Here is a 17,451-nt window from a genome sequence, read left to right as displayed (position 1 = left end):
AATAATAATAATAATAACCTTCATTGGAAGTAAAGCCACACAGGTAACCATGGTGAATAATAACCAGGATATGGTACGTAGTGCTGCATCTAATGACAGTCATGCATTCATAATATTTATTGAGCAACTACTATGTGCTGGGGATATCTTACAAATGGATAAACAAAATGGATAAAAATCTCTGCATTTGTAGAGCTCACAATTCAATGAGAAGGGGAAGATAAAATAGCAAAGTTTAGCAGGGGCTGATAAATGCTGGGGAGAAAAATGAAAAGGAAAGGAGGCTAGAAAGGTGAGGAAGTTAGTATGGCAATTTTATTTTTTAATGGCAACTTAATTTTTTTCAGTTTATGGAGATATAGTTGATATAAAACATCATGTGTTTTAAGCATACAATGTAGTGATTTTATAAATATATATGTTTTATATACATTGCAAAATGATTACCACACTAAGGTGAGCTAACACATCTGCCACCTTTTATAGTAATGACTCTTTCTTTGCAGTGAGACTTTTTGAAATTTGCTTTCTTAGCAACTCAAAAATATACAATATAGCATTATTAACTGTAGTCACCACACCATACCTTGTATCCCTGAACTCACTCATCGGACAGCTGGAAGCTTGTACCCTTTGACCACCTTCTCCCACTTTTCCCACACCCCACCCTCTAGCCCTGGCAACTACTAGTCTGTTCTCTGTATCTACAAAATGTTCTTTTTTTAGATTCCACATATAAGTAAGATCATACAATGTCTGTCATACTTTTTCTGATTTAGGCCACTTAGCATAATGCCCTCAAGTTTCATCTATGTCCTTGAAAATGGCAGGATTTCCTTATTTTTATAGCTGAATAATATTACATTGTGTGTGTGTGACATTTTCTTTCTCTGCTCATCAGGCCATGGACACTCAGGTCATTTTCATGTCTTGACTATTGTAAATAATATTGCAATAAACAAGGTGGGGGGAGTTGCAGGTATCTCTTCAAGACAGTGATTTCATTTCCTTTGACTGTATACACAGCACCGAGATCACTGGATCTCCCAGTGGTGCTATTTTTAATTGCTTGAGGACCCTCCATATCATTTTCCATAGTGGTTGCACCAGTTTACGTTCCCACCAGCAGTGCACAGTGGTTTCTCCCACTGGGAGGCTAGAAAAGGCTAGGAGATTAGGGTGACAACTTTAAACAGAGTAGCCTGGGGTGGTCTCACCACAAAGGTGACAATGGGCCGATACCTGGGTAAAGAATATTCCAAGCAGAGGTTGCATACACATGTGTTCAAAGGCCAGCCAGGGGTGCTAAGAGGCTGAGACTCAGTGAGTGAGAGGGACTAGGTACAGGGTGAGACTGGAGAGGTCTCAGGGGCTTGCACCACTTGTTCGGGGAGGGCCTGAGCCACTGTGAGGACATAGTGTTGTCAGGGAGAGAGAAGTTCTCCCATCCACCTTTCTTTAGTTCTCACAGCGGGGCAAATAATAAATTGACGTAAAATGAGATTAAGAGGAGAAAACCCAGTTAATATGTGCACGTGTGAGGTTATAAATGATGCTCCAAGAAATGATGAACCAGCCAGCTTGTTATACTTTTTAGACAAACTGCATTTGTGAAGATGACAAAAAACAAAGACACTTAGGTTTGGTTGTTCATTAGTGAGAAATCTAAGCAAAGTTTGGGTTTGGATTGTAAATTTCGTGGAGGAGTAGCAAGTGTTGTTTATGTTAGCTTTTCTGCCCTGGATTCCTTAACCTGAGCAGTAAGGGTGTCTCTCTTAGCACCCCCTCAAGCAAGGAGGCACCTTCACAGGGAAGACTTGTTTCCTGCATTCAAGGAGATGAGGGAGGGTCAAAGTGTCCTTCTTGTAACTTTTAATTCAAAGTAATCAATGTGCCATGGAGGGATATTTTGGGACAGCCTGCCCTGGGCCCAACAGTGTTTATTTACTTCGAATAAAACAGGAAGCTGTCGGAGGATGGTCAGCATTTACTCAGGGCGGTCTGACTTAGGTTTTAACAGGCTCACTCCTCTGTATAAAGAGTAAGTGTGTGGGTGGGGAGAAGTAAGGGGCTCACCATTAAATATCAGTGGTCCAGTTTGGGCTTATTGAAGCAACTTTAGCTGCTCTGTAACACAGAAATAATTGATTAATTAATGCAGAAAGACCCCATCCCCAGCCTGTTAACGAAGGCTTTCCCCTTTTGGGTTTTAGCTTGATGAAGCCAGGTTTTGAGGGAAGCGGCATTTTGGAAATACGGTAGCTTAGAGGTGGTCTCAGAGAGCAGATGGTTGGCAGGAAAACACAACCGAATGAATCCTCAGGGGCTGCATCTGACGGGCGGGTCCAGCCCAGCCAGGAGACATGCGCGTTACTGCTCTTTCCATCATCCATACTCTGAGATCCACAGGTAAAGCAGGATGTACGCAAAAGGAGTATGTGCTTGCTTCTTTTATTCACAATCATAGTGAAGCCTGAATGAAATTTGCAGATAAACCTAGGGCTACCAACAACTATGAAGACAGACAGTTTCCGCTGCTGTTAGCATATATTCCGGTTAAATATGCGCATATATATGACTCAAACTCTTCATTATTTCTAGAGAATCAATGCAAATACGGACCTTAATCTGCTGGCTGCAGACTTTGCCTTAACTCCCAGCACCATGGTCCCGAGGACCCATTCGATACCCTTTTTAAAGCAGAGTTTCAGTTAAGAAAGATTCCTTTAAGATAATCTTTTGAAAAGATAATGGAAAAAAGGTAACCTATAAACCTCAAAAAAAAAAAGAAATTTTTGGTTTGGGCTTTAAAATTTTTAGATCTAAGAAACTTTTTTTTTTTCAGAAAAAAATCAACCTTTACTACCTCATATGGCAAAAACTTACTAAGCAAGAGCAGCTTGTCCCTTCTGGTCTCTAGGCCAAATATCCAACTCACACCATCATTTTCGTCTGGAATCTCCTCACTGCCCTACGTTACTTGGGAGTGCCATTGACAGACCAGAAATAAATGTTGTTTCCAGCCATCTCGTAGTATTTTTACCAATAAATAAGTGCACACCTTTGCACCTGTGTTCCAGGCTTTTATTTACATAATCCATGAGTGAAAATAAAGGGTAAAATGTTCATTCTGAATATCAGGCCTCTGTGCACATACACGCATTATGCAAGAGAATATGCACACCACACACCTGCATGGTTCACCACACTGGCTGAATACCATGTTCTCCCAGCACCCTGTTTAAATTTGAGATGCAGATTTTCATTGATTGGGAAAAACTGCCATTGGTACCTGTCACTGTAAAATATTATTTTCTACAGTCTCATCTCTAGATAATCTGAACACAGTAAATATTAAAATGGGGAATGTTGAGAAGCAGTTTTTCATTAGTCCGAAGAAGCTATTAGACCCTCAGGAAAATCTTGAATAGGAAGTATCGCTAGTATTAATTAGGAGCAGGTTTCATAGCCTTGTGATATTGACAATAGTGAAAAAACTATCATAAAGACAAAAAATACCTTTTCAGTAATTATTTGATTTTGGTCATTCTTCTATTAAGTTCAAAGGTAAACCATCCTCTCCCCTGCTCCTTGAGTGGCAAGCACCAAAATAAATTTCACCATATAACCAACAGCATGGGTTTCAAGATACATGGGAGATTCGGGCACGGGAAGATCATAGCAATGCAGCTGCAAGCTGAAGTCCTCACAGCACGTGCAGTGGCCGGAGCCCTGAGGGCTCAAGGGCTGTTTCTGCTCATCACAGTCACTGGAGACCCAACCTCCACCTCTGCCGCCACTGTGCCCAGCAGGAAATTGTTCTCTCTCCTCAGTCAGGGATATCTAGAGAAAAACCAACAGTCTCCACCCTCCCCACAATGTTTTCTCACTGGAATCGTGGAGTGGGGTGGAGACGTCAAAGCAGCTGAAGTGGTAAGAACAATCTGGCCCCAGCACCTGTCACCTCATTGATTGTCAGGGCCGGTGACATCTCAGTTCCCTCTCTGTCTCTCATCCCTCCCTCTGGTTCTTCTCAACGCGGTGTGCTCCCCCATGGAGAATGGCCTGGATGGAAAGTCCCCTTCAAAGATAAGGAGCAATGACAATAAAATAACATTAGCTGCTAAGTATTGGGGATAGACTAGCTGCCAGGCAGCGTGATAACATTTTCTCTCTTCTAATCCTTGTAGTGGCCCTAGAGCTAGGTATCAGGAAATGGAGGCTTAGAACGGTACAGTAAACCTGCCCAAAGCATGCAACTAGAACGAGGCAGGGCCAGGATTTGACATTTAACTTATATTTTCTAACCCCCATCCTGACAGGAACATTTTTGGTCTTTCCCCACCTCCCAACAGAGTTCGAATTAAAACAGAGTCCCAGAATTAACCTTGGCATGCAATACCTATAAGTTGATCAGAAGGTTACTTTCAAAGAGTTAGCATTTGAAGTTCGGTCCAGGTGAGGAAGCTGAGATGTTAAGATGTTAACGGTCCATTCACAGGAGGCTGTGCATTAGAGACATGGACATAGGGGCCATTCTCCCAGGCTCCAGAATTAAACAAGGTGAGCTTGAAACCCACTTACGAACCCCATAGCCTTGAACATATTGCATAACATAGGGCCACTTCTCTATGCCTCAGATTCCTCATGGGCCAAGTGGGAGACACTGTGCCAACTTCAAAGGGTTATTGTGAGGATTCAGTGTGATAATGTGCAGAGCACAATGCCTGGCAAATGGAAAATGTCCCAAAAACTTTATTATTAGTATCATCGCTATGGTTATGATTCTCTCCGTCATAATTATACTCAGCTATTACTAAGTGAATGAAGCGTTGTCTTGGTTTGCCCCAGACCTAACCATTCCTGGGGGGAGCTCCTTAGTTCTAATATGTAAAAGAACTGGTTAACAAGCCTTTTGATGGGGGAGGGGCAGTGCTTTGGTTTATTTATTTTGATACTTGTTGATTTCTTCTTAATTTAAAAATCAACGTGATTATTTTAGCAAATACAGCAAATAAAACTATTTGAAAGTACACAGCTCAGCAGGTAGCAATCTTCCCCATCTCACCCCCCCCACCAAGTGACACTCCTTGCCGCACTTCCATAAACATGAGTGGCCCTACCGAATAGGCTGGACCATGTGAAATTGCCATCTTCGTAAGTCCCCACTGTTCTTTCCTGTGAACCCTCACATTGAGACAGACACTAAATGCCCTGTTTTATACACATGCCTAACTTATCCCTTCTTGGGTTTGCTTTTGTCCCTTCACTTTTACTACACACCTTCCATCCCATTGCCTCAGGTTTTTCAGGCTGTCCTAACAAATTACCATTGACTGTGTAACCAAGAGAATTTATTTCTCTCAGTTCCAGAGGCTGGGAAGTCCAAGAGCAAGGTGCCAGCAGAGTCAGTGTCTGGTGAGGGCCTACTTCTCCTCACATGGTAAAAGGGGCAAGGACCCTCTTTGGGCCTCTTTAAAAGGGCACTAATCCCATTCATGACCTAACCTAACCTCAGCACCTCCCGAAGGCCCTACCTCCACATAAGATCACATTGTGAATTAAGTGTCAAATTATGGATTTTTTGCAAGGGAAAGAATAATGATGAAGTATAATGATGAAAATGTAATAATGATTTTATTATATTTTCAAAGAGAAATTAAGAATAAGTTCATGTAGCTCATCCCTTTAGGGAAGCTTATAATCCTAATTAAAACGTTTAGTTACATGGGTTTGGCCTTTCAACCCAAAATATATAAGAAATATAAAGAAGGATAGTGATTGGCTACAATTTTGTATCATTACCCTGAGCAAACAAGGATATAGTTTGGTTTTCTAACATTTCTCTTTGTTAAATTTATTGGGATAACATTGGTTAATAAGATCTCATAGGTTTCACATGTACATTTCTATGATACATGATCCGTATATTATATTGTGTGCCCATCACCCAAAGTCAAATCATCTACCATATATTTGTCCCTTTTACCCTTTATTGTCCCCCCAACCCCCTTGCCTCTCTGGTAATGACCATACTGTTGTCTGTGTCTATGAGTTTCAGTTTTATATCCCACATATGGGAAATCCTATGGTTCTTAACTTTTTCTGACTGGTTTACTTTGCTTAGGATAATATTCTCAAGGTCCATCCATGTTGTCACAAATGGCAGTATCTCATCTTATCTTATGGCTGAGTGAGTAGTGTTCCATTGCATACATGAACCACATCTTTACCTAGTCCTCTATCAAAGGACACTTCAGTTGTCTCCATGTCTTGGCCACCATGGATGATGCTGCAATGAACATAGGGGTGCATATATCTTTGAGAATAAACGTTTTCAATTTTGGGGGGGGTAGATATCCAGAATAGGGATTGCTGGGTCATGGTAACTCTGTTCTTAATTTCTTGAGGAACCACCAGACTTTTCTGTAATGACTGTGCCAGTTATATTCTTGCCAGCAGTGAATGAGCGTTCCTTTTTCTCCTCAACCTCTCCAACACTTGTTACTACCTGTCCTGTTAATAATAGACATTCTAACAGCTGAGAGGTGGTATCTCACTGTAGTTTTCATTTGCATATCCCTAATAGCTAGTGAGGTTGAACGTCTTTTCATATATCTGTTAGCCATTTGTATATCTTTTGGAAGAAGTATTTGTTCAGATCCTCTGCCCATTTTTTAATTGGATTATTTGTTTAGTGTTGTTGTATGAGTTCTTCATATAGTTGGGCATTAATGCCTCGTTGGAACTGTTATTTGCAAATATCATCTCCCATTCAGTTGGTTGTCTTTATGTTTTGTTGATTTCTTCTGCTGCACAGAATCTCTTTAGTTTAATATAGTCCTGTGCATTTATTTTTGCCTGTACTTCCCTTGTCTTTGGATTCAAAGCCAGAAAATGTTCTGTACAACCAACGTCCATGAGATAGTACCTGTGTTTTCTTCTATGTAAGTTATTGTTTCAGATATTACATTTAGGTCTTTGATCCATTTTGAATTCATTTCTGTACATGAGGACAAACTGTAATCTAGTTTCATTCTTTTTCATGTGGCTTCCCAATTTCCCACCATTGTTTATGGAAGAGGCTTTCTTTTCTCCATTGTGTATGTTTTTAGTTCTTTTGTCAGAAATTATTCAGCCATATGTACATGGTTTTATTTCTGGGCTCTCAGTTCTGTTCCACTGGTCATAGTTCTGTGGTATAGTTTGAAGTCAGGTAGTTATGATACCTTCAGTTTTGTTCTTTTTTCTCAGGGTTGCTTTGGCTATCAGAGTCTTTTGTGGTTCTGTGCAAATCTGATAAATTTTTTGTTCTATTTCTTTTTTTTTTTTTCAAATTTTTTTAAGATTTTATTTATTTATTTATCTTTAGAGGGGAAAGGAAGGAGAGAGAAAGAGAAAGAAGTATCAATGTGTGGTTGCCTCCTGTCTGTCCCCTGATGGGAACTGGCCTGCAACCCAGCAATGTGCCCTGACTGGGAATCGAACCGCGATATTCTGGTTCGCAGGCCCGCACTCAATCCACTGAGCTATGCCAGCCAGGGCTTGTTCTATTTCTTTAAAAAATGATATTGGCATTTTGATGAAGATTGCATTAAATCTGTGTATTGCTTTAGGTACTATGGCCATTTTAACTCTGCTGATTCATTCAATCCGTGAACATAGAATATCTTTCTATTTCATTGTGTTTTTTCAATCTCTTTTAGTAATGCATTGTAGTTTTCAGTATATAGGTCCTTCACATCTTTTATTAAGTTTATTCCTAGGTATTTTATTCTTTTAGTTGCAATTGCAAAAGGAATTTGTTTTTCATTTCTTTTTCTGAAATTTCATTGTTAGTATATGGGAAAGCCGTGGATTTTTTTGTTCACTGATTTTTGTGTCCTGCAACTTTACTCTATTCATTTATTGTTTCTAATAATTTTTTGGTGGAGTCTTTAAAGTTTTCTACATACAGTATGATGTCATCTACAAAAGGTGACACTTTTACTTCTTTATTCCCAACTTGGATGCCTTTTATTTCTTTCTCTTGCCTGAGTGCTCTGGCTAGGACTTCCAGAACTATGTTGAATAAGAGAGATGGGAGTGGACATCCTTGTTTTGTTCCTGATTTTAGAAGAAAAGCTTTCAGTTTTTCACTATTGATATGACATTAGCTGAAGGTCTGTCATATATGGCCTTTATTATGTTAAAGTACTTTTCTTCCATACCCATTTCATTGAATGTTTTCATCATAAATAGATGTTGCATCATATCAAATACTGTTCTGCATTTATTGATGAGATCATATGGTTTTTACCTTTGTTTTGTTAATGTTGTATATTACATTGATCAATTTGCATATGTTGAACCATCTTTGTGCCTGGAATGAACCCCACTTGATTGTGATGTGTTATTTTTTTAATGTATTGTTGTATTCAGTTTGCTAGTATTCCGTTTAGGATTTTTGATCTGTACTTATCAGAGATGTTGATCTGTAGTTTGCTCTTTTGGGCTATCCCGGCCAGGTTTTGGTATCAGGGTTATGTTGGCCTCATAAAATATGTTAGGGAGTATTGCCTCTTCTTCAATTTTCTGGAAGAGTTTGAGAAGGATAGGCATTAAATATTATTTGCATGTTTGGTAGAATTTACTACTGAACCAATCTGGTCCTGGGTTTCTATTTTGGGGAAGGTATTTAATGGTTGTTTCCATTTCCTCACTGTTGATCAGGCTATTTAGATTTTCCAGTCCTTCATGGTTCAGTTTAGGAAGATTATATACAAATTCAACATAGGAGTTTTGAGAGACACAAACGTTCAGTCTGTAACCCCTACCCCAACTCTACCCTGTCCAGGTCTTTTTTATTTCGCCTTCAAAGAAGCACAACCTTCAGCTTCTTAAACTCCTTCGACATTCGTTATCTAAATCACATTCTCTGATTGCCTATATAGCACAGTTTAATAATTTATTGTTTATATAATATGTAATTACAGATATGTCACATTTGGTTCTTTTTCTCCATTGCTTTGTTATGTTGTCTTAACTAGATTTAAATGCCTTACACAGAAATGCTATGTTTAAATCTCTGTATTTAATCAAGTCCTAACCTAAGGATGTAGGAGAAACTGTAATAGTTTGTTCACTGAATCTTTGGTCATGCAAAGTCTGTTTTTCTATAAAGCCATTCACCAATACTGGCAATTGCTAATGGTTTTGCCTAGGGATTCTATAATATTGCCGTATTACTTTTTCTTGATAATAAATTTTGATTATAGGAACATTCAAAGTAATAGAAATCAACCATGCAAATGATCTCAGACCTTGGACCTTCCTCCCTTCAAAAACCTCATTCTGAAAAAACTTGCTACCAAAATTTAGAGTGAGTCCCCAGACCATTAATAATGATACTGCTTCGACCTTACCCCAACCTGATAAGTATTCAATTACTAGTTATAAAAATTCAATTAAGGTTTCTCAAGGTTTCGTTGTTTTTTTTCAAGTAGAAATCTAATAAAACATCAGTGATCATTTTTAGATCTTCGTTCTCAATCTCTTTATAAAACTAATATTAATATTTTAGGTTAATATAATTTTATCAATATTTAGTAATTGCTTGCTATCAATTGTGAGGTTTTATTTTTTGGATAATATTTAAGAGGTTGTTTTCATGAGTCTTTTTAAAAGTTTGTTTTTCAATTACAGTTTACATTCAGTATTATTTTGTGTTAGTTCTAGGTGGACACAGCATGGTGATTAGGCAGTCATATAATTTATAAGGTGGTTCCCCCAATATTCCCAGCACCCACCTGGCACCATAAATAATTATTACAATATTATCGATGATATTTCCTACATTGTAATTTATATCCCTGTGACTTTTCTGTAACTACCAGTCTGCACTTCTTAACCCCTTCACCTTTTCCACCCAGCTGCCACCTCCCTTCCCTCTGGTAACCATCAGTCTCTTCTCTGTATCTATGAGTCTGTTTCTATTTTGTTTTTTTAGATTCCACATATAAGTGAAATGATATGGGCTTTCTCTGTCTGATGTGTTTCACATGGCACAACACCCTCTGGGTTCATCCATGTTGCTTCAGCTTCTTAAACTCCTTTTACATTCATGAGTCTTGAAGAACTAGTTTAGGCCTTCCAGTTTATTTACAATAAGATTTTCCTTATTTAAGAAAATGAGCTCCATCTAGTGGACAATATGTAATATTACACTCTGCAAAGAAAAATAGCAAAGCCCCTAGAATATTCCATATTAAGCTTTTTATGACCTATTAATAAATTTTCTGTCTTAGTGAGTAATGTTATTTCAAAACATTGACTGTTTAAGATATTTGTCAATAATTTTTATAAACCTTGTAGTGGAGAGTCTCTGGAAGACTTGTTTAAATTAATTGGAAAAAATACATAGTTATAAAAAAAGCACAAATTACTGAGCTTTTGGTTATATCAATATTTACTCAATTGAACTAAGAAAAGTAAAGTATAAATTGTACTCCTTTATTACCCATATTTTTGTCAATGCATAGCAAGGAGGGGGTACTTACTTTTTATTTTCTTAAACAGTGAGAACGGATGAGACCATACACCGTAGAGAGTGGAGTGGCTGTTGACAATGCAATATACAGATGATATATTATATAATCGTACACTTGAAACCTATGCACTTTTATTAACTAATTCACCTCCATAATTCAATAAAATTTAAAATAAGCCAGTGAGATATCTAGATATTTGAGGAAAATCACTGTAAGACTTTTTTTTTTGCACTCACACTATTAAGTCATCCTCACACCGATGAGCTTTCGTGACTAAAGAAATCTCTCCAGAGTTCTTGTATATTGTTCAGCTGTATAGTGAATTCCTTCAAATGCCCTCTTTCAATAAATTACTACTCTCCTATGAAGACTTCCCAGATATCCCTGCCTGGATTAATCTTATCTCCTTCATCTTCTGTATCTCATTGTGCTCATATCAGGTGGTTAGTAAATGCTTATTGAATTAAGCAAACCCACAAAGAGCCTGCCAGAGATCCCTAATATGTCTCTCTAGTAATTGGATGCCCTTTCCCCTGTTGGCCTTCCCCATGATTGCCAAAAGCCCCACACGCACAAAGTGCCTCTCTAGGTGGAACCAATGTCCCCTGTGTGGGTGTCACAGTTACAAACACACATTTGGAGTGTACATGATTATACTCCAGAGCTTGAAGAACTTCATGAACAACAGATGATTAAATTCAGTTAGCTCGTTAACTTTGGTCAGGCAACTTTCCTAGGGGCCAGTATTCTTGTCTATAAAATGAGTCTATTCAGTTAGATGATCTTTCATTGTCCTTTAAGGACCAAATAAATGCATTTCTAAAGACATACAATTCTAAGAAAATGTTAAATTGGAAACTATGTTTGTGACTGGTAAAGCTACATTATGAGTTTGCCCTCTGTTTTAAAGAACTAGATGGACTGAGTCAATTTAGTCATAGATTCATAGGTGAGCCATGAAGCATCTAGTCCCCAGTGTTTTCTTCCACTTTGGCTTCTAATTCTTGGCTCATAACTGTTTAATAACAATTCCAATGGAGCAAGTAAAGTAAAGTTTTGAAATTAGCTGGCTAACAGTTGGAATAAAGGTTCCAATGGGAAAAATATTGGTAACAACTCAACTTGAATTCATTGATTTATTTATTCATTCAACAATCTTTAACCACATTCCTGAGCCATTACCCTCCCTCTCATAAGAACACATGTGAGCTGACTTTCTTTTTAATGCTGATAGATGTTTGACTAGAAAAGCACTCTGTGGAAAGATTATGTAGATTACAAGGGCTGTGATGTTAAAAACTGCACATATGATTCTTTTTTCCCTGAACTCTAAAATCTGCATTGCTGAGCACAATGACTTTCACTCACTCATTCATTCAAACCTTAGCAAAGGTTTCCAAAGTGCTAGGAGCAGAGTCTTTGTGCTCGGAGAGCTCACAGTCTAGGAAAGGAGACCAAGTAGTAAGAGTTTCTACTCCTGGTAATCGCTGCAGATAGGGAGTGGGAAAGTGTGTTGGGAGCACAGAGAAGGGCATCTCATGCCTTTCAAGTGAAGGCTAGCTCCTCAGGGATGAACAACAATTAGGCGGGAACAAGAGGTTAGATGATGGTAGCCTGAGATGGTGGCTCAGTATGAGTGAAGCTGAAATGCCTGGTAGAGCATGGTAACTGAGTTGCATGCTGAGGCTGGGAAAATGTAGTTGAGAATGGATTATTAAGACTCTGTCAATCTAGCCAAGAAATGTGAACTTTATCCTGAGAACAACATTGAGCCACTGAAAGGTTCTAAACTGATGACTGACACAGTCAGATTTATAGTTTAAGAAGAGTCACTCTTAGTACAGGGTGCAAAATGGATTCGTTTTTAAGGCTGTTATAATTGTAGGTGAGAAAGGATGGAACCGTGGACTTGATATGTTGGCATGGGGATGGAGGGAAGTGGATACAATAGAAGCTAGTGACTGTGTAAGTGTGGACGAGAGGGAGAGAAGCGCAGGTATGGAGAAGCGATGATATTAGGCATACAATGAGCAGTTGTTGAGTTAAACCCAAATATTTAGTGAGTTAATATGTATTTATTCTTTTCCTAAAAGAAATTCTGAATGATTTCTTTTTAATGGATGTTGAGAGACCTATGTCTTGTATCTGGTTGGTTAGCAAAAGTATCAAGTATCCCAAAGCTTAGGAAGACAAGAGTATAAATTCATTGTGTTTTTTCACTTTTGTGTATTTCAGTATTCTGTTTTTTAACAACAGGACCAGCTATTGACTTTCCCCACTGTCAATTTCTCAACCTGAAATCTCCCTTCACTAAAATGTCCACATGCGAGTATTCACAGCAATGTCATCTCTCCTCCTTCTTTCAGTTTTGACGTGGACAATGGCACATCTGCGGGACGGAGTCCCTTGGACCCCATGACCAGCCCAGGATCTGGGTTAATTCTCCAAGCAAACTTTGTCCACAGTCAACGTCGGGAGTCATTTCTATATCGATCCGACAGCGATTATGACCTCTCTCCAAAGTCTATGTCCCGGAACTCCTCCATTGCCAGCGACATGTAAGTGTGGGGTGGGAAAGACAAGAGGCAGTTTTTATAGAAAATCACATTAGCTCATCTCTGGAGTTGATGATGTCGTAAAACCAGTGCTATTTGTTTGCCTCCATTGTTCTGAGGAATGCTGAGGAAAATTATACAATCAGAAGATAAAGGTTAAGATTTAACTTGAGTACACTGTCACCGTTGATAAGAAGCATTTATTTTCCCACAGACACATTGTCTGGGAAAAGTGAGAATTAAATTTTTAATGGAAACATGTGCACTTAAAACATTAGTTTATACTCATGTTGGAACTGAGTGTTAGCTACCCAGACACATGAATATTTTCTAATATGTCAAACAACTTTAAACTCAGTTTGAAAATCCCTGTGATATTAGAGTGGGCAGGATTTTAAATATATCTCAATTGATGGGTCATAAAGATGTTAGCACTGGTCTGCCAGATCACTTGAAAGGTCTTTGTGGGGGGTGCGGCAGTAAGGTGCACAGAGTTGCCTAAGTTAAACCATTTTTGGAACAAGAATCACTGGTGGCAAGCACAGAAAGCATTAGACTTGAATATCATTTAAGAGATAACACAAATTGGCAAATAATTAAAACTGATAAGCAGGTTCACATGCATGATTATCAGCTCATTTTCTCAGCAGCCCAGACCTGGGTTTACTCTCATGTTCTTTAGCTTCCTAGGTTATGGAAGCTTCTAAATGGGACCGCACTCTCACTGAAAACCTGCACCGTCATTTGGGGTCATTCTTCCCGCTGTATATAGAGTTGGCTCCCACCTCACTCCTCTGCATCTAGGCATCTGTCCAGTAATTCTCACTGTTTTCTCAGGATGCCATCTCAAAAACTCGGGACAGGGTGCAATTCATCTCACAGAGAATAACTTACTTAAGGCCTCTGAGGGTCTAGTGTTGTTCTTGACACCCTAACAGATCACCAGAGTAGTCCAATAGGTCTGAATAGGGCTCTAGAAATGAAACTGTACCTTACTCCTTTTCACGGCATATTGCTCTCTGTTGCCATTTTATTGACATTTGTAAAATGATAATACAAGTAATGCTGTAGCCTCCCTAGGAATGAGTGACTAAACTGCAATCATTTAATTCAAATAGCGAATTATTACACTCTTATCGTATAGCTCCCCCTGTTTGAAGCACTTCAGGAGATATAAGAAAACTGTAAAACAATGTTCTTGATTTCAAATAATGAATAATCTATGGATGGGATAACAGATCTCAGAGTAAATGCTTAGTGGAAAAGATGTATATAAGCTCTAATTTGTGGACTTGTGGACTAAAGGTAAAAGTATCTCACTATCTACTATAATAATGCACAGGACTACACTGTCTTTCAAAAATGTGTATGTTTTCCTGTGCTTTTTTGGCAACAAAACTTCTTCAGTAAGTTGAATCTCCCCATTCTCCTATCCCCACCCCAGAGATCTGTGTTTGTTCTCTACCTTTTTCTTACCATGCTGTGCTGCTTTAATATTCTGAAATCTATCTCCCATTCATATTGATCTCTGCAAATCTATTAACTAAATGCTGGAGATGAATAGGTTCCACTACCATAACGTGGAAGGCATGTTGCCAGTTATTAGTGGAAATACAGGGGTGGGCAAAGGTAGGTTTATAGTTATTAGCATGGAAAAAGTTATGATTATTGCAATAGACTTACTAACTCAAAAGAATGCCACAATGGTACAGTGCCCTTAGGTATAATCTTGTAAGTGCTCAAATTACTGGCCCTTGTTATTTACACATTCATGCAGTCTACTTGCCATACACAAGCACACTTTGGCACAGAGTTCTTTATTGTCATCAGATAACTTACTTTTCCCACTCCTTTGTGTTCGGGGCTGATAGGAGGAGCTGGTGAAGGAGAGGTCCATGAGAAGGAGGGCAGAGAAAACAAAACAGCAATCAAAGCCAGGCGATAAAAACCACCTTGTACAGGATAGGGCAAAAGTAGGTTTACAGTTGTTCATGTGGAAAATAATACAATGATTAGTATAAATAATAACACAATAATAAACTCTGTGTTTCAGATACTCACGACAGTAACCTTACTTTTGTCCCACCCTGCATTTACCATTAATTCCTTGTATTAATGGTATGCACTCTTCTTTACCCCAGAACAACTTCCTTGTTCCAGTGCCTCTATTTCTGTCATATTAATCCCATTTTGTCAGGTTTGAAATTTAAGACATTTATTTAATCATTCATACCTAATGAAAACACTGAGCAACTGTAGTGTATGCAAAGCTGTCTGGTCTTGCACTTATTACTTTCGTAGTGAAGTGCAGTGGCATCATCCGTGAGGCATCCCATCCAGGGAAAGTCAGGCGAAAGGAGCGGTATTTGCATAATGTGAGGCAAGGGAAATCATGGCTCAGTTAAGAAGTGAGTCTGGAGAGGAGATCCAAGATGGTGGAGGAATGAGTAGAAGCTACGCTCACCTCCTCCCAGGACCAATCTGGAATTACAACTAACTCGTAGAGAAGTCATCCAGAATAACCAATGGAACAATAGCTGGAGAGAAGCCTTATTACCACAGACAGATGAAAGAAACCACTTCACCATAACATGACCCATATAGAATGTGGAGGAGATGCCAGAGGGCTGGCTGAGCTCCCACGAGTGGCAGCTGAAGTGCTGAAGGGGAATTCAGTGGCCAGGGGGGTTCCCCTTGAGAACTGTGGGGTCTAAACACAAAACTGGGCTCCCCAGCCTACAGCACCAGAGCCAGGAAAGGAACCCAGTTAACATCCAGCTATGAAAAGTGGCAGGGGCCCTGGCTGGTGTAGCTCAGTGGATTGAGCACGGGCCTGCAAACCAAAAGATCGCGGTTCGATTCTCCGTCAGGGCACATGCCTGGGTTGCAGGCCAGTTCCCAGCAGGGGCCAGTTCCCAGCAGGGGCCAGTTCCCAGCAGGGGCCAGTTCCCAGCAGGGGATGCACCAGAAGCAACCATACATTAATATTTCTCTCCTTCTCTCCTTCCCTTCCCTTCTAAAGATAAATAAATAATTTTTTTTTTAAAGTGGCAGGATTTCTGTCTGTAGAAAAGATGACTGCAGTCACAGAGAGCCTTTCAAACACACATAATTTTGTTTGCAGCCACTTCCCCTGGGCTCTAGCAAAGTGGGGGCAGAGTGTACTAGAGATGTTGGAGGAGAGTTTGATGATGGAGGCTTTGTGGAAAGAACTAAGGCAGCAGTTGACTCTGCACTCCCTGTGCAGAGTCATTCCCCATACTGCAGGAGCCATCTTGCTTAGAGCACTCCCTTCTGAGTGGCATCAGCCTAAGTGGAAGCAATAGCCCCACCCATAGGAATTACTCTGCCCCACCCTGTGGTGCTTAAACCTGACTGCTGATTACAGATTGACTAGATTAACAATAGAAGGAGGCAGCCACAGACTGTTGATTACTGGTAGCTTCAAACAGGCTGCCTAGGGCCAGACTGGGACACCATCTGACATCACTAGGGGCAGATCCAGAAAGAGAAAACAGTGAGATGAATTGCACCATGGTCTTCTTCATGACTTGCATTATTTTCTCTCCTGCATACCTTTTTAACATTCATTTCTTATCCTTCAAGTTTGCCCATATTAAGTCACTAGTTTTTGTATTACAGTTTATTTCATATCTCATATTTTGCTCCTCCATTTTCCTATTCCATTTTACCTTCTTTTTCCTCTTATTATTTTTGTTTTAAATTTTATTTTCTCTCTTGTTACAACTTCTTTCCATTCCATACTCTTATTCTCCAGACTCTCAAAACCATTTTTCTTGCCATTAGTCATCTCACATTCCTTTTCCTGTTCTTAAAATACCCTTATTCTCTCTCTACCTTTATCAGTCTTTGCTCATCAGTTGTGAATATGGTGGTGATTGTTGCATTTCTCTGGTTTTATTTCTAGATCTTCATTATTTTTGTATTTCAAATCTCAAATTTTACCACGCCCCTCTCCTATGCATTTTGTCTTCCTCCTGCCATTTCTTTTGTTGTTGTTGTTTTAAATTTTAATTTTTCCCTGCCTTATCCTGGTTTCCATTCCTCACTCTTAAAAAAAATATTTTATTTATTTTTAGAGAAAGGGGAAGGGAAGGAGAAAGAGTGGGAGAGAAACATCAATGCGTGGTTGTCTCTCATGTGTCCCCTACTAAGGACCTGGCCTGCAACCCAGGCATATGCCTTGACTGGGAATTGAACTGGCGACCCTTTGCTTCACAGGCCCATGTTCAATCCACTGAGCTACACCAGCCAGGGCCCATTCCTCGCTCTTAGTATTCCTTCTCTTCTGTTACTTCAAAATCACTTCTCTTTCCTCTAGACATATCTTAACCTTTTCTTTCTTT

The 17,451-nt window shown here is 39.3% G+C and overlaps 1 protein-coding gene across 6 annotated transcripts in view; it reads left to right on the top strand.

Moving 5' to 3' along the window:
• Positions 1–17,451, top strand: part of PDE4D (phosphodiesterase 4D) — a 658,809-nt gene that overhangs the window by 450,599 nt on the left and 190,759 nt on the right. For all 6 annotated transcript variants that reach the window (XM_053657205.1, XM_053657206.1, XM_053657209.1 and 3 more), the window contains one exon: positions 12,896–13,087. In XM_053657205.1, coding sequence (XP_053513180.1) covers positions 12,896–13,087 — 192 coding nt within the window. The remainder of the gene's footprint in view (positions 1–12,895; positions 13,088–17,451) is intronic.

The sequence above is a fragment of the Artibeus jamaicensis genome, unplaced genomic scaffold (genome assembly GCF_021234435.1).
Source record: "Artibeus jamaicensis isolate MK-2021 breed Jamaican fruit bat unplaced genomic scaffold, CSHL_Jam_final scaffold_369, whole genome shotgun sequence".
Taxonomy (NCBI): Eukaryota; Metazoa; Chordata; class Mammalia; order Chiroptera; family Phyllostomidae; genus Artibeus; species Artibeus jamaicensis.
The sequence above is the reverse complement of the archived record's forward strand: the minus strand, read 5'-3'. Positions and strand labels throughout refer to the sequence as shown.